Source organism: Gymnoscopelus braueri (genome assembly GCF_963280865.1).
Source record: "Gymnoscopelus braueri genome assembly, chromosome: 6".
Classification (NCBI taxonomy): Eukaryota; Metazoa; Chordata; class Actinopteri; order Myctophiformes; family Myctophidae; genus Gymnoscopelus; species Gymnoscopelus braueri.
In genome coordinates, this window is record NC_137607.1 from 6,320,842 (window position 1) to 6,338,918 (window position 18,077).

Here is an 18,077-nt window from a genome sequence, read left to right on the forward strand (position 1 = left end):
TTTCTACATATATACCCATGCACTATGATGATGACATCATCCAGCACTTCTTTGAAATCCTCTGTCCCTCTCTTTCTGTCCTTCACCTTTTCTCTTCATCTTGATATCAGGGCAGTAGTAAGAATGTTGGTCAAAACATCAGTAATCTTTGGTCTAGGACAGTGGTTCTCAACAAGTGGTCCGGGGACCACCAGTGGTCCTTGAGGGGGTTCCAGGTGGTCCCCAGCTAAATGATGTAGAGTTGGTGACCAAATGGACCCTTATTAGATCTTTAACTCTTGAGAGCGTAAAATTAAACCAAATGGACCCTTACAGGTCCATTTGGTTTGATTTTACGCTCTCAATAGTTAAATTATTGTTAAACATCTGCATTACTTAATTTACAAGAAATCTTCACAATTAGAGAATGTAGAAGAATTATTAATTTTACAAATTCTTATCCAACGATAACAAAATATTCGATATTCTAATTCTAGTTTTTGGGTCTGAGAGTCTAAATCTCATCAAATGGTGTTCCGTGGCTCAAATGCAGAATAAATAATGGACCTTGATATGTAAAGGGTTGAAAACCACTCTTCTAGGACAAAATTGGGATCGGCATCGGACCCAAATATTTGGCATCGGTCGGGCTTAAGTAGGAACTAATGAACCTGATAAAGTGTATGCTGGGCACACTGACCATGAGAGCAACCTGATGCCATAGTCGGCAGATGGCTCATTTTAACACTCAATTAAAGGACACTAAGGTGTTTAGTGTGCATGGCAGGCAGTGTGTGGGGGTGTGTGTGTGTAGTGTGCTGCATCAAGCATGTCGGAGAAAGTAGGCCAGGGCTAATCTTCCCTGTCACAACTCACAGGTAATGACATCTGAATGCTGCCACGGAAGCATGGCACTGTGCTTAAGACCCAGTTGGTACGTATGTGTGTGAGAAGGGGATCTGTAAAGAAAATCCTAATTAATCAGGTTAATCCAGTACAGTGACGAAAGTAATATGAAGCGAAGCACTCTGAAGGACAGAGACACAGAGGGATGAAGAAGGTGACTGCGGACCAATCAGGATCCAACAAATCTTCACATTCAGATTAGCGCGGCACTCAAGCTATGCTATTTTTGGAAAAACATTGTGAAAATGTGTGCAAATCTTTGAATATTTATATACATTTTTCACTCAAATCTTTGCTTCTGGGGGTCCTTGGAACAAAATGTTTTGAGATGTGGGGGATATTTTAGTTAAATATACATTTAAAGATTTGTACAAATCTCCACGATTTTTCCCAAAAAATAGCAGATCTAGTGCTGCACTCACTGCCTCGCTATGAGCTTGTAGATCTGCTATTTTTGAATAGCCAAAGGTATGAAATAATAACAAAGTTATAGAAGAAATATCTAAAACGACACAGTATGCGTTCCCGTATTGAATGGGTTAAGGATGAAGAGATCCTGAAATGAGAGTCAAACGTCAAGAAGGAAGTGACAGGGAGAGCTTTATGAGGGAAGCACACACAGATGTGGTCCCTGCGTCACCATCACTTCCCATGTCGTGTCCTCAAGGATGTGTGGAGGGGAGACGGGAGGACGGCATTATTATTCATAAAGGAAAGCCTTATGTTCCTCTTGACTCACCTGGGAAGACGCACAAATGTTCACATTATGCATATAGACTGTATGTGTGTGTACGTGTTCACAGACGCACAGTGTTGGACTGAAAAATAACACAATAATACATATAATCACATAAGATAGACTGAAGCGCTCATCCAGTACACACACACACACACACACACACACACACACACACACACACACACACACACACACACACACACACACACACACACACCCACACCCACACCCACACTCAAGACAGATGCACAAACACTAGTATACTCTCACACATGGCCACATGCACCGTCCATCATGGCAGAAAAGACCCTCGGGCGGGCACAACCCTCTGTGTCACTGCCAGCAGAGCATCCTGTCAAATGAAATGAGATCAGAGGTCCATCTCTCTCTCATCCATCCAGTCATGTCTGCTGATAGTATTTATATTAACCCATTAAGACCTGAGATACGATTCTACAAAATGTCTTCTAAATCCTAACAGTTCATCTCAAAATATGTTGTTCCAGGGACCCCCCAGACGCAAAGATTTGAGTTACGAATGTTCGCTTTAAAAATATATATATTCAAAGATTTGCAAAAAAAAATCACGATATTTCTAAAATAGCAGATCTACAAGCTTTTATTAGCGCGGCACTCGGTGCCGCGCTAATATTTTTGAATAGCCCAAAGAAATTTCAAAATGACACAGATGCGTTCCCGGTCTTAGTGGGTTAAGCCCCTCTCATCCTGTTTTCTCTCCAGCTCTGTCTGGACCAATGCGAGTCCGGCGGTACCAGTCCGTTGGTACAGTACATTCCTGTTGATACAGTAGCATCATTCCCGGTTCCCTGCTCACTGAAAGGCCCCTAAAACCAACAGGAAATATCCCCTAGGGGGGATATTGGCTTGCATCTCCAAAAAATGGGTTCGAGTCAGGACAGTGCAAAGAATAGTTTTTGTGTGCCTGTGTTACCCATACCATGTGTTCTCTCGTCTACCTCCAGCTATTATTGTTGAAATTTTTAGTGGATACAGGGCTCGCATCTTCAGTGGGATGCACTACTGAGAAAGAGAGACGCCCTAGGTGGGGTTGTTGAAAGGGCCTCTCTGTGCACCGGCTTCGAATGCTATCAATGCATTGAATGGGAGATTATCACTTTTTATCAGACCATTGAATGGGCGAGTAGGCGACGAGTAGGCGATATACTGACGTACCTGCGATTTGTCAGACCATTCATTGGGCGTAATCAGGAGCTACTGACCTACTTGGAGGCGGAGCAGTCCCCACAACATTATTTACGATTCTGTGCCTATCGGTACATAACTCCAACGGCGCTGAGTAGGCTCAGGCGAACGTCACACCGTTCAGGACGGCAACTCGTCGCTTTAGCTCCCTCGGTGGTCCTTCACGGGGTTCCAGTTCGCCTGAGACTGCGCGCCTCCGTCATGGTCCGAAACCAAAACCAAAACCGAAATTGAACTATTTAAGTCATCTCCGTTGGTAGGTCAGTATGTCTTGATAACACCCAATGAATGGTCTGATAAATCGTGGGTAAGTCAGTATGTCGCCTACTTCGCCCATTCAATGGTCTAATAAAAGGTGATAATGTCCCATTCAATGCATTGATAGCATCCGAATGGGGTGCTCTGTGTGGAGTTTGCATGTTCTCCCCGTGTCTCCTAGGGTAGGTACCCTCACTAAAACATGCAGTAATCCTGGTCTCTCTATACTGCCTCCCCCTGGTCAGCCGGGGCGCCTGATGGAGGGGAAAGGAACTGGTTGGAATAACGTGTTCCTTCCTCGCACTACGTCTAAACAGGAAACCTCCCCCCTGTCAGGTGATAAGAAGCTGCTTGCTAGCTCTCATGCATTGAAGGAGGCATGAGCTCTGCTCTAGGCTCTCCCAAGGCTGGCAGAGGGAGTGTAGCGCCCACGATTACCTAGACAATTGGCACTGGGTGAAAAGGGATAAAAATAAATATATATTTTTTTAAGAGAGACCGAGAGAGAATTTCCATCAAATCGACATGTGCTTCTTAAGTGGGACAGGAAGCAGAGATGGGGGGGGGTGAGGGAAAGGATGGATGGAGGGAGCGAGAGAAGGGGAGTTGTAGGGCTATTAAACGCTGTCTGCTGAGTCATTAGTAAAGCCTCAGGCATATCGACACTGTCGAGCAGAAACCTCCCATCTCCATTATTTAACTTTTTGAGTTTTTGAGTAAATGAATGCCCTATACTTACTTGATCACACTACAGCGTCACACAAAAGCATCAATCAACAGTAGCAGATACACAAGCTCGAAAGCTTGAGCTTGTAGATCTGCTATTTTTGAATTTGAATCCTGAAAAGTAGCTGTTCTGATAAGAGGTTTCCACTCTGACAGAGACGATTTCCTTCATTAGACTGGTTTGTCTGACCTGTTTATCAGCAGAACATATACATCACATGATGCGTTCACTTTTTAAAATCAGTGTCTATATCGAGCTCAGTCTCGGCTCTCTACTACATTATCTTAACTTCTATCTGTCCCTCTCGCTGCGGTTCTACTTCACATCCCCCCTCAGCGCCTTGCATAACTTTCAGAAGAAGTAGGTCACGTTTCTACCCCGCAAAATGGCTCCTTTCGTCCCACTCATCCAACACCCCCACCACCACCACCACCACCACCCCATCTTCTTCCTTTTCTTCGTCCAAAAGGAATGTCAACACTCAGCTCTTTAAAGTTTAGCCATTCATTCCTGGGTGCACACACACAGGGGGGGGGGCATCTGTGTTTCACTTCATTTCAAAGATGTGGCTTTGTGTTCGACGTAGGCAGCTCACCCAAGTACAGTACAACAAGGCATTTGCGTGCCTTTTATTGCGCTCCACCGCTTAATTTAACCCATTAAGACCGGGAACGCATCTGTGTCATTTTTAGATTTTTTTGGCTATTAAAAAATAGCAGATAGCAGCAAAAAAATAATAATAATCATGAATCTTTGAATATACCGGTATATATTTTTTGAAGCAAACATTTGTAACTCAGATCTTTGCTTCTGGGGGATTCTAAAAATGTCATCTAAATCCAGACAATTTTTTGAAAAAAACGTACGTTGCTATAATATCAGTGATTCTCAAACTTTTTTCATGTCAAGGACCCCCTAAAGGATATGCATTTGGCCACGGACCCCCATCTCAAAATATGTTGTTCCAGGGACCCCCCAGAAGCAAAGATTTAAGTTAAAATGTTCGCTTTAAAAAATATATATACAAAGATTTTCAAACATTTCCAAGATTTTCCAAAAAAATTGCAGATCTACAAGCTCATAGTGCGGCACTCGGTGCCGCACTATGAGCTTGTAGATCTGCTATTTTTGAATAACCATTTTTTAAATCTTAAAATGACACAGATGCGTCCCCGGTCTTAATGGATTAATCACCATTTGAATACTTATCATTTGAACAGGGCTTTGTGACTGAGCAGGATGCAGTTAGATGTTCATTTGCATGAGTCATGGTTCAGAGAGAGCTTTATCTGTCATTGTCATAGAAGCTTCCAGCTCTTGGTGGAGTCACTGTTTATTCTGTGTGACCTACGCACTTAAACATACACAAACACCTATAGTATGTGACCTATTTATGTCAGTCACACGCTCGCTGTATGTTGCTGTTCCAGGGCAGAGCTAGCAGTGAAAGTTTCTGTACTACAGGCACTGCCTGGAGTTCTACTTAGTAATGTCTTTCCAGTCAGAAAGAAAAAGTGGGTTTCATTAATGTGCATTGACATATAGATAGTTGTATACAGTAGATAGATCTACAGATAGTTTAGTTTAGTTTTTTCCCTTCAGCCCAGCAGAAGCTGGTCAGGGTGCAGGGTTGCAGCAAAACCTCATCTGTTCCTCATTTTATGTATGGCTTGAAAACAGCCAGGAGTTGTTGTAAATTGGGAGACCTAGGGGCCTCAGCTTGAAAGGACGTCACAGGTAGTCCATAAAACTTTGTACAATGATTTAATGAGTGTTCATTGGTGACCAATGCAGTAGGAAAGAGGTTCAGTTGAGACTCGCGCCTCCTTTATAAATTATGTATAATGTAGGAAGCACACACTGTACATGTTTCAGGTATTGGACTTACCTTGGATAGAACAGTGGATTACTTTAATACGGTATACTGTGACAGTAGGCTGTTACTTTAACTGTTCATTGGATTGCTTGAATGACATCATATACTTATCAGTTGTCTCTCTAATAGAATTGTTATTCGTCATTGTTAAACAGACTCGGCAAACACAGTATACAGACTCAACAAAGTCTTTTTTTGGTCACGTAACGTTTGAGTGGATTTTAACACATTGGGTGCCAGAGGTTTATTAAAATATTATACGTTGAGTGCCAGCATTTCTTCCATCCACTTGCGTTATACATTTCGTGCTGTGAGAAGCCCCGACGCGGAAATGCATGTAAACAAAGCGTGCGTGCGAGACGGCGGAGGGTCCCGACTAACGCCTGGAACAATAATATTTCCAACGCGACCCTCCATTGCAGCGTGATCGCCGATCGAAAACGGCTCGTTTCCACCACATTAAAAAGAAATGGAGATATTAAGCTTTTAATCAAGGAGATAACATTGAAAACGCCGACCGGAAGGATTTTTGACATGGAGCCACATCCAGCCTCTTCTTCTCAGAAACTGCTTGGGTGATGTCAAAGTTTCGTTTTAGCGCCCCACGTGGCCCACATGTATAAAAATAGAATTGGGTCAAAAACGGTCCGGACCGTTTTCGGCACTTCTCGTTTGGACCCTCAAAAACGGTCCGGACCGTTTTTGGCATTCAATGTGTTAATACTACAACTACGTAAGTACTGCATTTATGGCTAAAATGATCATCCTGATAATCTTTTGCCTAATGTCGTAATATTAATCATGATTATTATTAATAATGAGGATTTTTGGCAGATTTTCGTCAAATGGTATGTAATGGCTTCTATGATTTTATTGTGCCTCTGAGCCTGATGGATGGTTGGGAAGATGGATCATGGGTTGCACAATGTATTATCTTTTGTGTAATGGTGCGGAGATGAGGGCATGGCCATGGTGATGACAACTGATCACATTAATTTGTTTCAAAGGAACATGTGAAAATAAAATCACATTATACTTCTTGGTTAATTGTGTAGCCCTAAGTACAGAAATAATCTCTTATCGCTCTTATCACACACACATATTCATTGGCCAAATCTTATCACATTCTTATCACCTTGTGTCACTCTAATGGAACTGCTATTTGTGATTACAGGTCATGTTTGATGTGAATGGACCTCTATGTTGTATTCATTCTACAACCACTGAACTCTGAATAATCTATGCATAGTACTATATATAGATTATTCTGACAAATTAACCATGTATTGCACAGTATATGCATTTGAAAGCCAACTCAAACTAATGATTTGGACAGGACCTGATTTTAGTACATTTTGCACAGGACCTGATTTCGGTACATTTGCCATGTTTTATTCTCAACTGCATTCATGGGATTGGATCTTTGACTCAACCTTCATATCAACCCATTTAGACCTGAGGCCGATTCTAAAAACGCCTTCTAAATCCTGACCTAAGTTTATTTTTTTTTATTATTTTTTTATTATTAACAAATGTATGTTGCTATATACTGTACATAGCAACAAGAACCTCAAAAGGGGTTCCCGTCCTGAAAGGTATAGTTACAAATAGGGGTTCCCGCCCAAAATGGGTTAATTCAAGCCTTCTTGTTTGTTTGAGCCATGTTGGTCCTGTAAGCGAGACCAGAACCATTTTCACTCCATAACTCCAGCACCTCTAGTGAATGGGGACCTCAATGTTGTGTTAATTCTACAACAGCTGAAGTCAACAAAACAAAACTCTCTGCTTACCGCTGGGAGTATATATATATGTCAAATCAGGGCATCAGGAATATGAGCCCAATAATTGGGAACCTTATGTGAAGCTCTCTGATTGACCTAGAAGAAGGGGTGAAGCGTGGTGAGATATTCTGAGAGATTTGAAGGGGAGACAGGGACACTGTGTGTCACTGGGTCATTGAAGGAGGCTGGCAGTGGAGATACAACAACTTTCTCCACATTGGTCTTTTAGCAGGGTTTCCAGGTGATGATTCCTGTGCAAATTGGCAGATTTGCCTGGTTTCCAGGCTAGCCATAATCCTAGAGTGAATTGGGTATTAGTCTGACCACGGCAGGTTAGATGATGACAACTGTTGTTATTAAAAAGGCCATCTGGAATTGGCAAAAGTCCAAAAATAGCTGAAAAAGTCCTTAGCATATCGGTTTGGTTCGGTTCACACTAACTTGAGATGGATTTTGTTCACATTCTCCATACATGCCTGAGACTTGTCTTATTTTTGTAGTGGCAATATCACACATTGATTCCACATTCAGGTGGCATGTTGATTCCTTTAAGTTTAGTTGATACAAATGTAGTCTATGCGTCTGTTTTCACTATTTAAAATGTTTTGAAATGAGGTTTGTTTGGTAAAGTGCTGCTGGTCCTCTGTTTGAACTTCCACTTTCAAAGCCTGGCCCGAGCTATTCCACGGATCCACCATCTTTTAAACCTACATGAGTTCCAGGAATGCAGCCTATCATCCTCTGACAAGGGCCTCCTGGTTGTCCCTCAGTCTCATCACATTACTTGAACTCCTTTTTCCTCCCTATTTAGTACGTTGTTGTTATGCCAATTATTTCCACCCCACACGCATTTGTGTGTTGTCACCGCTGCTGTGCTGTTACTGTACCCAAATGACTGACCTGCCAGTAAAGATCCCCGGGATCCCCCCAAAAAAGAGAAGAAAAGTAGAGTCACCATACCCCGTTCTGGGACCCTGGACACTTAGTGCGATTTTTTCTTTCTTTCAAAAGAACCAGGATTTGGGCCTCTCACGGCCCAGACGCTGTAGCCTGGGACCAGACGAATCTGCGAGTGCAAAAAAAAATTGCACTCTGGGATTTGGGTCTGGCACCGCTCCATAGAGAATCCATTTCCTGCTCCAGAAGACGTGGGTAACCAATCAGGGCCCAGTATTCGAATATGGGAGACTGTAATTGGTAGTTGGTTTGTAGGTCTAACCAATTGCGTCGCGAGTCATTGTTTTGATCCCGCCCCCTTGGAAAAAAAACTTCCTCATAGAAGCACCAGACTCATATCCACGCAGTGATATAGTCTGTCTACGCCAGGCTACAGACGCTGCCCCAGGATGGAGCCTCTTGGCTGGGCATGGTTCCTACCTATCCGATGGCACCAGTCGGCCCTTCCCCCTTGTCTCTACTCCAGGGGTCTTCCAACGTTTTTCAGCCCAAGGACCCCTTAGCTGAGAGGCAGATGAAGCAGGGACCCCCCACTACCTATTGTATAAAATTGTGTCGCAGATTTTCATATATTTTATAGATAGTTGGATTCATGTTAATGTGTATTTTCAGATAGTTAACCTTTTAAACCCTCAATATTTAGTCAACTTGACAATTGGCTCTTTTTTCTCTAACCAACTCTAACCAACTCTCCGAAAATAGCAGATCTACAAGCTCACAACGAGGCGTTGTGAGCTTGTAGATCTTCTATTTTCGTCTGTTTCCCATCACACAGATTTGTGTGATGTGACCCCCCCCCTCCCCCGACCACCACCACCACTACCACTATGACCATATATAACTCCCATTCTTCCTCATGTCATATACTGTATGACATTTGAAACGGTACATAGTTCAAAGCTATGGCTCTAAGTTTAGCCGGTATCCATGGTTCATACTATACACCTCGCCCCCCCCCCACCACCCCCCTCAAATATCTGTACAGTGCCTGGCTCTCGGGTTTCCCCTCGGTGGAGGAGCCCGCTCTCTCACTGTCCAGCCCCTATGGACAGTGTATGTATATTATGAGTGTATATTATAAGGTGTTAAGCATATGGGCACTTTGCCCCGCATTGCAACATCAGCAGGGGATGGATACTTGGATCATGTGCTACTGAGATGAGATAGTTAGCACTGATGTGTGCATCGCGCCCGCCACCCGCCGGCCAGCATACCACCAGGCCGGTGTTGAGGTCAACAAGTTAAAGGCGAACCCAAAATGCCAAGGACAAGGACACACTATGACCCCCCTGATAGGCTTGTTTTGACGGAGAACACAGTGACTTCGCCACAAACAACAACAGCTCCCGAAAGTCACTAACACTGACGAAGGCCTGCGTGCCGAAACACCTCTGTTTTGGTAGACTGCAGCTGCGGATCATAAATATTATTAAAAAAGACTCTGCGGATGTTATCTTCTTTACACATACAGTACTGTATTATCCGAATCGGCACCCAGTTTCATGAACTTCTCCTCGAGACTGTCCTCGAGTTGAGCGAGCCTTTCCCTTGAAGTGAGTTGCAATCAATCTCCTTCATTTAGCCATTCGCTCACAATTCCGTACTATTTGAAACATTTATTTCAGAAAATCCCCCCTTGAGATGTAATAATGATGTGTTACTGTAGGTGATCTTGTATAGTCTTGTCTTTAACTTGTGTCACTGATGAAGTTGTTTTGACAGAAAATGTATGAAAAGACTGCTTGTGGAACACGCTTTACAGGCTGCTGCTAACGTGTGTGTGTGTGTATATTAGCATTGCCAGTGGGGCCATCATCAGCATGGTGCTGACATGTATGTTCATATGTGAGGCTGTGTTCAGACAGTGATGTGTGTCCAGTCAAGGTGAAACGCTCAGGTTTCAGGATCACATGGTGTCTGTATGGCACAGCCTCTATGCAGGTCTTACTCTGTCTTTGGAGATGACAGCCGCTGGCAACAGCTGCTGTTCAGCTGCTGTTACTGTACTTCAAACTTGTTGTTTTGGCTTTGTAATGGGGCTGCAACTATCGATTAGCTTTCGATTATTCGATCAATTAATTGAATAATTTTTTGATTATAATTTATTTGATTCATCGACACATTGTTTTGAATGGAATGTAAACGGCACAGAGGTACAGTAAAACACTTGGGATAAAAGGATAACACAAAAAGGAGTTGTTTCCATTGTGGTCCTATGTATTCAATTCTTCAACAGACTCGGAGCATAGAATATTAACCCATTAACTCTTTCACTGCCACACTTATTTCAGACTGTGTCGTCCCAGTGCCAGGAAAAAGGTGCATTTTTCCTCCGTTTGTTTTTTAACATTGAAGTGAATGTAGCAGCAATTTTTTGGATAGCATTATCTCCTAGTTCCTTTGGGATAACCCAAAAAAAAAATTCAATTTTTTTAAAAAAATATTTTCGTCTTTCCGTCATTGGCCATGATAGCCATAGAGTCATCGGACGGGAATTCCCGTTTTTGGCAGTTAAAGAGTTAAGACCGGGGACGCTGTGGATATCTGTGTCATTTTTAGATTTGAGCTAAAAAGCATTATGTTACACTTTGGCTATTCAAAAATAGCAGATCTACAAGCTCATAGCGCGGCACCGAGTGCCGCGCTATGAGCTTGTAGATCTGCTATTTTTGAAAAATCAAGAAAATGGGTGCAAATTAATATATTTATATTATTTTAAAGCAAACATTTTTAATTCAAATCTTTGCTTCTGGGGGTCCCTGGAACAAAATATTTTGAGATGGGGGTCCGCAGCCAAATACATATCATTTTGGGGGTCCTTGACATGAAAAAGTTTGAGAACCACTGATATAGAAACATACGTTTTTCAGAATACTGTTTTAGAATAAACTGATTTAGAAGACATTAGTAAGAATCGGCCTCAGGTCTTAATGGGTTAACACATTAATGCATGTCATCAACAAATACAAATAGCTATATTTACAGAGGAGAAAAATGAAAATCGTCGGCAGTGTATGAGCCCTCATTTCAAGGGGATCTGCAGTATCTCCACATGTAGATTCCTGACACATTCCTTTTCAGGACAGTTTTGAAAGAAGCCAGTGATTCACATCCTTTAATGGATGATGTCAGGGCATTCAGAGGAGTAGAACTAATGTTGACCCATGTTTGTGAAAACATTTGACTAAATTGATTATTCTGATTAACCACTTAAAGGAGAATTCCGGACAAATTAAGTGTTATCTTTGATGTCTCGTTACTCACCTACCGATGTGAAAAGTAGCGTTCTTTTTTTTCATATATTCCCCTGTCGTCATTTTTTAAACACCCTCCGTTGTTATAATGGGAGCGTGAGGGTTAGTGAAATTCGTCTATTATAACCGACGCAAAGTTGTTTTTTTCACTACTAGTATTCATAGTAGAGTCTCATGATAGTCAAACATGCGTTGAAACTATCTGCGAGGCTGCCGTCAATGGCGAACGATTTAACACTGGTTGCTTGTTTCTTCCAGAACCTGGCAACTCGTGTTGCCAGATTCTGGAAACAAGCAACCAGTGTTAAATCGTTCGCCATTAACGGCAGGCTCGCAGGAATTTTCAGCGCATGTTTGACTATCATGAGACTCTACAATGAATCGTAGTAGAGAAAAAAATAACATTGCGTCGGTTATAATAGACGAACTTCACTAACCCTCACGCTCCCATTATAACAACGGAGGGTGTTTAAAAAATGACGACAGGGGAATATATGAAAAAAAAGAACGCTACTTTTCACATCGGTAGGTGAGTAACGAGACATCAAAGATAACACTTAATTTGTCCGGAATTCTCCTTTAAGCCCTACTGTATACTTCATCGTGTGACCGTGTCGCGCAAAGGTAACTGATTTACAAGCTCGCAACATGTCACATCGCAACACGTTGTGAGCTAGTAGATCTGCTATTTTTGATATATTAACTGATTCACTGCCAATCACGTAGATCTACGCGAACCTATTTAAAGCCGCCACGTGCCAATCGCGTAGATCTACGTGAAGTGATTTTTTTTTCTTTTTTTTTTCTTTTTTTTCAATTTGACCCAAAGACCAAGGAGATATGATTTGTAGAAGATCTAGACTCCTATCCACTTCCTTGTTAACTTAAAACTTAAAAATTCTGTATCTCGGCTCATGAGTACATTTCTTTTTTCAATGAAAAATCTCTGGCACTGGCTAAAAAAATATGAAAATACCATGGGTTAAAAAAGAAAGAAATGCCTATAATGAATGACATGCCCAAAAAAGGTTGCCCTGAAACCTCTGTTGGCTTATATTGTGTATTTGTGTCCTGTGGGGTTTTAATCATGTGTTTATAGTCTGTATCTAAATGTACAGCGGTGGGGCCAAAGGCACATTTAAACACGTGGTCAGTAAAGTTTACTTGAGAGCCATTAAAGAAGTGGGCAATCCATAAGAAATCCATCTGAATAAGAAACTTGTTTCGTGACTTGGCCTCACTTGGCTCACACTGACTAAACTAAAGAAGCATACAGTGGGCCTATTCTGACCAGCTCTTACTGTGTGTGTGTGTGTGTGTGTGTGTGTGTGTGTGTGTGTGTGTGTGTGTGTGTGTGTGTGTGTGTGTGTGTGTGTGTGTGTGTGTGTGTGTGTGTGTGTGTGTGTGTGTGTGTGTGAGAAGTTGGCTCTTTTCTGTTTAACTCAATCTACCAGTGACAGTGCGTAATAACTACTTACATACCACTTAACCCATTAAGACCTGAAGCCTATTCTCCAAATGCCTTCTAAAGCACTAGTTCTCACACTTTGAAGATTTTTCAAAAATAGAACCAAGTGACGCTGTGAACTTGAAGTGACGTGCTTTGAACTTGTATATCTGCTATTTTTTAATAGCCAACGCTGAAATCTAAAATGACACAGATGCTTTCCCCGTTTTACCCCATTAAGACATGAGGCCGATTCTACAAATACCTTCTAAATCCGTAGTTCTCACACTTTCAAGATGTTTCAAAAATAGCAGATGCACAAGCTCGCGCAGTGAGCTTGTAGATCAGCTATTTTTGAATTTTTCAACGAAAACAAATAATCTAAAATGACACAGATGCTCTCCCGGTTTTAATGGGCTAATGGGGCTGCCCTAATTTATACTTCAGTTCATTGAACAATGGTGTCGCACAGCAGAAATAGCACAATGTGATGCACTGTGAGCTTTCAGCTCTGAAAATATTTGAACTTTTCAGATTTCACCTGACACATACCCAAAAATAAGGATTAGGAATGGCAGGTTGAATGTGCCTAAAGCTATCTACTGAGGGACGGGGCTAAAGGTTGAGCTAAAGTAGGTCAAAGTGCAGTTAGTGAGTAAGCAAAACGTGCTGGGTGTCACTGTCAAGGTAATTTGGGCAAGTTCAGACAAAACCCTACATCTATTTCAGTTCTTCTGCCCTCCCCTACCACCAGATCTCACGCACACGCACACATGCACACACACACACACACACACACACACACACGCACACAGCGAAGACCCCCTTTCCCTTCTCCACGTCATTCTAGCCTTTACCCCCAACGATAAGATAAACCCAGAACCTGTTATGCCTACAGTACCTCCTCCCTCTTGTGTCACTATTTCAATCTGTTCTGTTTCCTTATCTTTCTCTCTGACGCCCCCCCCCCCTCCCCCTCCTGTCCTTGTCTCCTCTCCCCTTTGCTCCATTTCTCCATCTCTCTCTCCTCTGTCTTAATGAATTAGTTTTTGCATTACTGTGTATTTAGGTGAAGGTCACACTGTAGAGTTTTCAAATTCAGGTCTCATTGTAATAGATACAATGTCTATGAACTTTATTCAGACTCAGAGAGCCTTGGACATGGGCTGTCAGCTCTCATTTCTACACGTTTCCACTTTTGGACATTTATTTGAAGTGGCACTGTAACCTTTGTAATGAATAAATGTACTTTTGTCCAATCTGTATAGTAATAAAGAAAAACATCACATGGATGCAACTGGGACGTATCATCAGTGTTGTAGCCTGGGGTCATCGGGTGTTTCGGGTCTCGCAACATACAACATACACCCTCGCCCAGGTGACCCAGCCAGGGTTGATCAAGCCCCGACTTTAACGTCCCAGTAGCCACCCACGGTCAGTCCTATAGGGAAAGACAGGGCCACTCAGTCCGCTTCTCCGGAACTACTCTGCCGGGACTGGGGGAGGCTCTGGCACGTGGAGGGACTAGGCTCTGTGGGTTGTCTCCTGGCCGGGCTCCTCCTTCGTCTCACCAGGTCCAGGACCTGAGCGCTGCGCCAGATCCGAATATGTTAATACAATATATAACTTATTTACAATTGGGGTGGTTGTATTTGGTCTCCCTGCTCTTCTATTGAGACATTTAGATGAGCCTCACCGGTAGACACAGGATCTGACACGAATTTTGACCTGAAGGTCAAGATTCAATGTATCCCCTGAGCAAGCAGGCGGGCTCTATTAGCTCAATCAGTGGTAAAAATGTCAGCACTTGCACAGAAAACCGGTTTAAAATCCGGGGTAGAAGAGGAAAGTTACATGCAGTGCAGCAGCGGACACCTTCGTTAATTTGCTATTACTACTGTATATATGTCAGGACAGGACATGATGGTGGTTGATGTTTCTTTTCTTTTCTCCAAGAGGCTTTTGCACTTCTATATTTGAACAGGGGGAAAAAAAAGAGAAAGATATATGGTACAGGACAAATAGCTCTGTGTTTACAAAGCTTGTGGGAAACATTGTTACAGTAGCCCTATTGTCTGACAGATATAATGTAGCTTGTACTAAAGGCCTCTCTGCCTCGCATATGGGACATTTGACACTGGCCATGCTGCAGGTGAATGGCTGCTTCCTTGACAACATGATCAGTGTGTGGTAAACCTGCACTGATGTTTACTGACCATGTGATGCTAGACTGAAGGCCAAGCACTATAGATGAGAACAAAGTTGGCCCGGGGCAGGAACAACTTTGTTCTCATCTAGAACAAAGTCCCTAGTAATCTTTCTACCTTTCTACAGAACATGTGTGTATACTCTCTCACACACACACAAGCACACGCACACGCACACACACACAGGCATTGGACTGAAAGAACAGTGGCTTAGCAGTTACAGAAGGCTTAGCAGCGGTTCAACAATAGAACCGTGCAGCAGCACCACTAAGCTGTGAGACACATGGCAGAAGGTGTGAGGAACAGAAATAACAGAATAAACAAGTTTAAATTCAGTGAGCAGTTCCCTTGACGTGAGGGGTGGCATGTAGTTTAATTCGTATTTTTGCTCTTACAGCCTTGTTCATTCTGTCTATCTCTCACCCACTGTCTCTCTCTCTCTGTAGTCTCGCGTACGCCTAGCCAGACAAAGTATTCCACAATCTCAGAATGCTATATTGAGTCTGGAACTACACCTCCCAAAAGTCGAGACGGTAAGCTGGCGTCTGTTCCGGTCATTTCCGTTCACGAAAATATATTAAGAAATATATTTTACATTTTATTTTTGAATTTCCATTTCTGCTAAGCAGCAAGCTTTATATGCTTAGATGATATCGATTTTATATTAGGACAAATTTGCGCGACTGTAAAGACAAAACGGAAGCGGGGAGGAGGCTTCACACCCACTTCATCGCTTGATCATTTTCAGAGCTTCCGTGCGCCAGTCTGGCACCAGTCTGGTTAGCGAGACTACTCTCTCTGTGACTTTTTCAGATGTCTTACACAGGGTAACAAGCAGGGGGAGAGGGAGAGGAGAGGAGTGTCTCTTTTCTCCCCTACACATGCTCATCCCTCCAGCATCTCTCCTACATGTTGGAGCACTGCATGTCACCGTCAGCCATCCATCCTCCCCCACAGTGAGGAGCGGCTCGTAATACATTGGGGAGGATGTGATGTGACCTCATGCAGTCTGGGTCTGAGCAGCTCGGCACATAGTGTCAACGTACTGTCTGAGGGGAGGAGGGCTTTCTGCTTTAGTTTCTAGTCATTGTTGAAGTAGGGCACACAAACAAGCATGATGGAGAGTGGGTTTCACAATGTCGCGTTTCTGCCACACAACCAAATCTATCAATGTCATTTTAACTCACCTTCGGCTCACGCCTGCCAGCTGTGATGTTATTCACCCTAACACACCCCCTCTGTGATGTTATTCACCCTAACACACCCCCTCTGTGATGTTATTCACCCTAACACACCCCCTCTGTGATGTTATTCACCCTAACAAACCCCCTCTGTGATGTTATTCACCCTAACACACCCCCTCTGTGATGTTATTCACCCTAACACACCCCCTCTGTGATGTTATTCACCCTAACACACCCCCTCTGTGATGTTATTCACCCTAACACACCCCCTCTGTGATGTTATTCACCCTAACACACCCCCTCTGTGATGTTATTCACCCTAACACACCCCCTCTGTGATGTTATTCACCCTAACACACCCCCTCTGTGATGTTATTCACCCTAACACACCCCCTCTCGCGCTTCGTTAACGATTCTTACCCTCGGAGATTAATTAACACTGTGGGAATTCTGCGCGTGCTCCTGCACACTCATTTCAGCTTCAATTGTGCTTTTCATTAACAGTGTGTGTGTGTGTGCCGTGCTAATGTGCCCTCTTCTCTGTGTGTTTCTCAGGTACCCCAGTCAACATGTGCATTGTTCAGAGCAGGTCTCTTCTGGTCCAGGTCAGTCTGCTGGGGACGTTGACCCGCGTGACCAAAACCAGGAGCAGGAACCCACACAGCACAAGGTACGTGTATGTGTGTACTGTACACACACCTCTATTCACACTGTATGGTTTATGTATAGTACTGTGTGTGTGGGTGTGGGTGGGTGGAAGTGGAACATTGTTTGCTGTCTGTGTGTATATGCGTAATTAATAAGTAATAATAGACTCCATTCAAGTTGGCCATCTCATTCCAGGACCCCTTAGGTATTCTTTGTGGTATCAGTCAACACCAGCTTATAAACAATCTTTATATACTCCTAATACAAACCCACACAGCCTTGTTAACAGTTGGTAATTGACCACACATTGTATGATATAGGCCTTCTTAGTATCACCCCAGAATAAATTCCAGTCATGGCAAAAGCGCAAGTGTGGTATGATCAAGGATGGCCATCCACAAACCTATGCAAGGTGTTGTAGGCTCTTTGGGGGAATACGGATGGAAAGTAGCTTTCGCTAAATCAGGCATATTTCCACTTGCTCATGTGTATGTATTACACCTCTCTTGTGTTCATCAATTTTGATGATTTTGGTTTGGTCCATCTTCATGCAGTGTGGCTGTTGCTACGACGACAGTCAATGCTATCACAGTTTATATATAACATTACCACCATGTTAAAAATAAAGTGATGGTCTATGTTTATGTTAAAAGCAACACTTTACCTTAAATGATGCTATGACAATGTTACAGATTTATGGTAGGGGTGGGGACAAAGTTCGTATTTTCCACGATTCTAAATCAATTCACAATTTCCAGCAACTTATTTTTCAATTGGTTTTGCAGCCGGTAATGTTGACTTGCCTTCCCAGCTTCCCTAGATGTTAGTCGAGAATTGCAAATCGTCTGTCGGGTGGAAACCTCATATGTTCAAAACCTTTCAGGATTCAA

The 18,077-nt window shown here is 42.9% G+C and overlaps 1 protein-coding gene across 1 annotated transcript in view; it reads left to right on the forward strand.

The window, feature by feature from the left end:
- The window catches only part of suco (SUN domain containing ossification factor), an 80,106-nt gene that overhangs the window by 19,833 nt on the left and 42,196 nt on the right, over window positions 1-18,077 (forward strand). Inside the window, 1 exon segment of the mRNA XM_080430275.1 lies at window positions 17,095-17,209. Within this exon segment, the coding sequence (XP_080286401.1) occupies window positions 17,095-17,209 (115 nt within the window).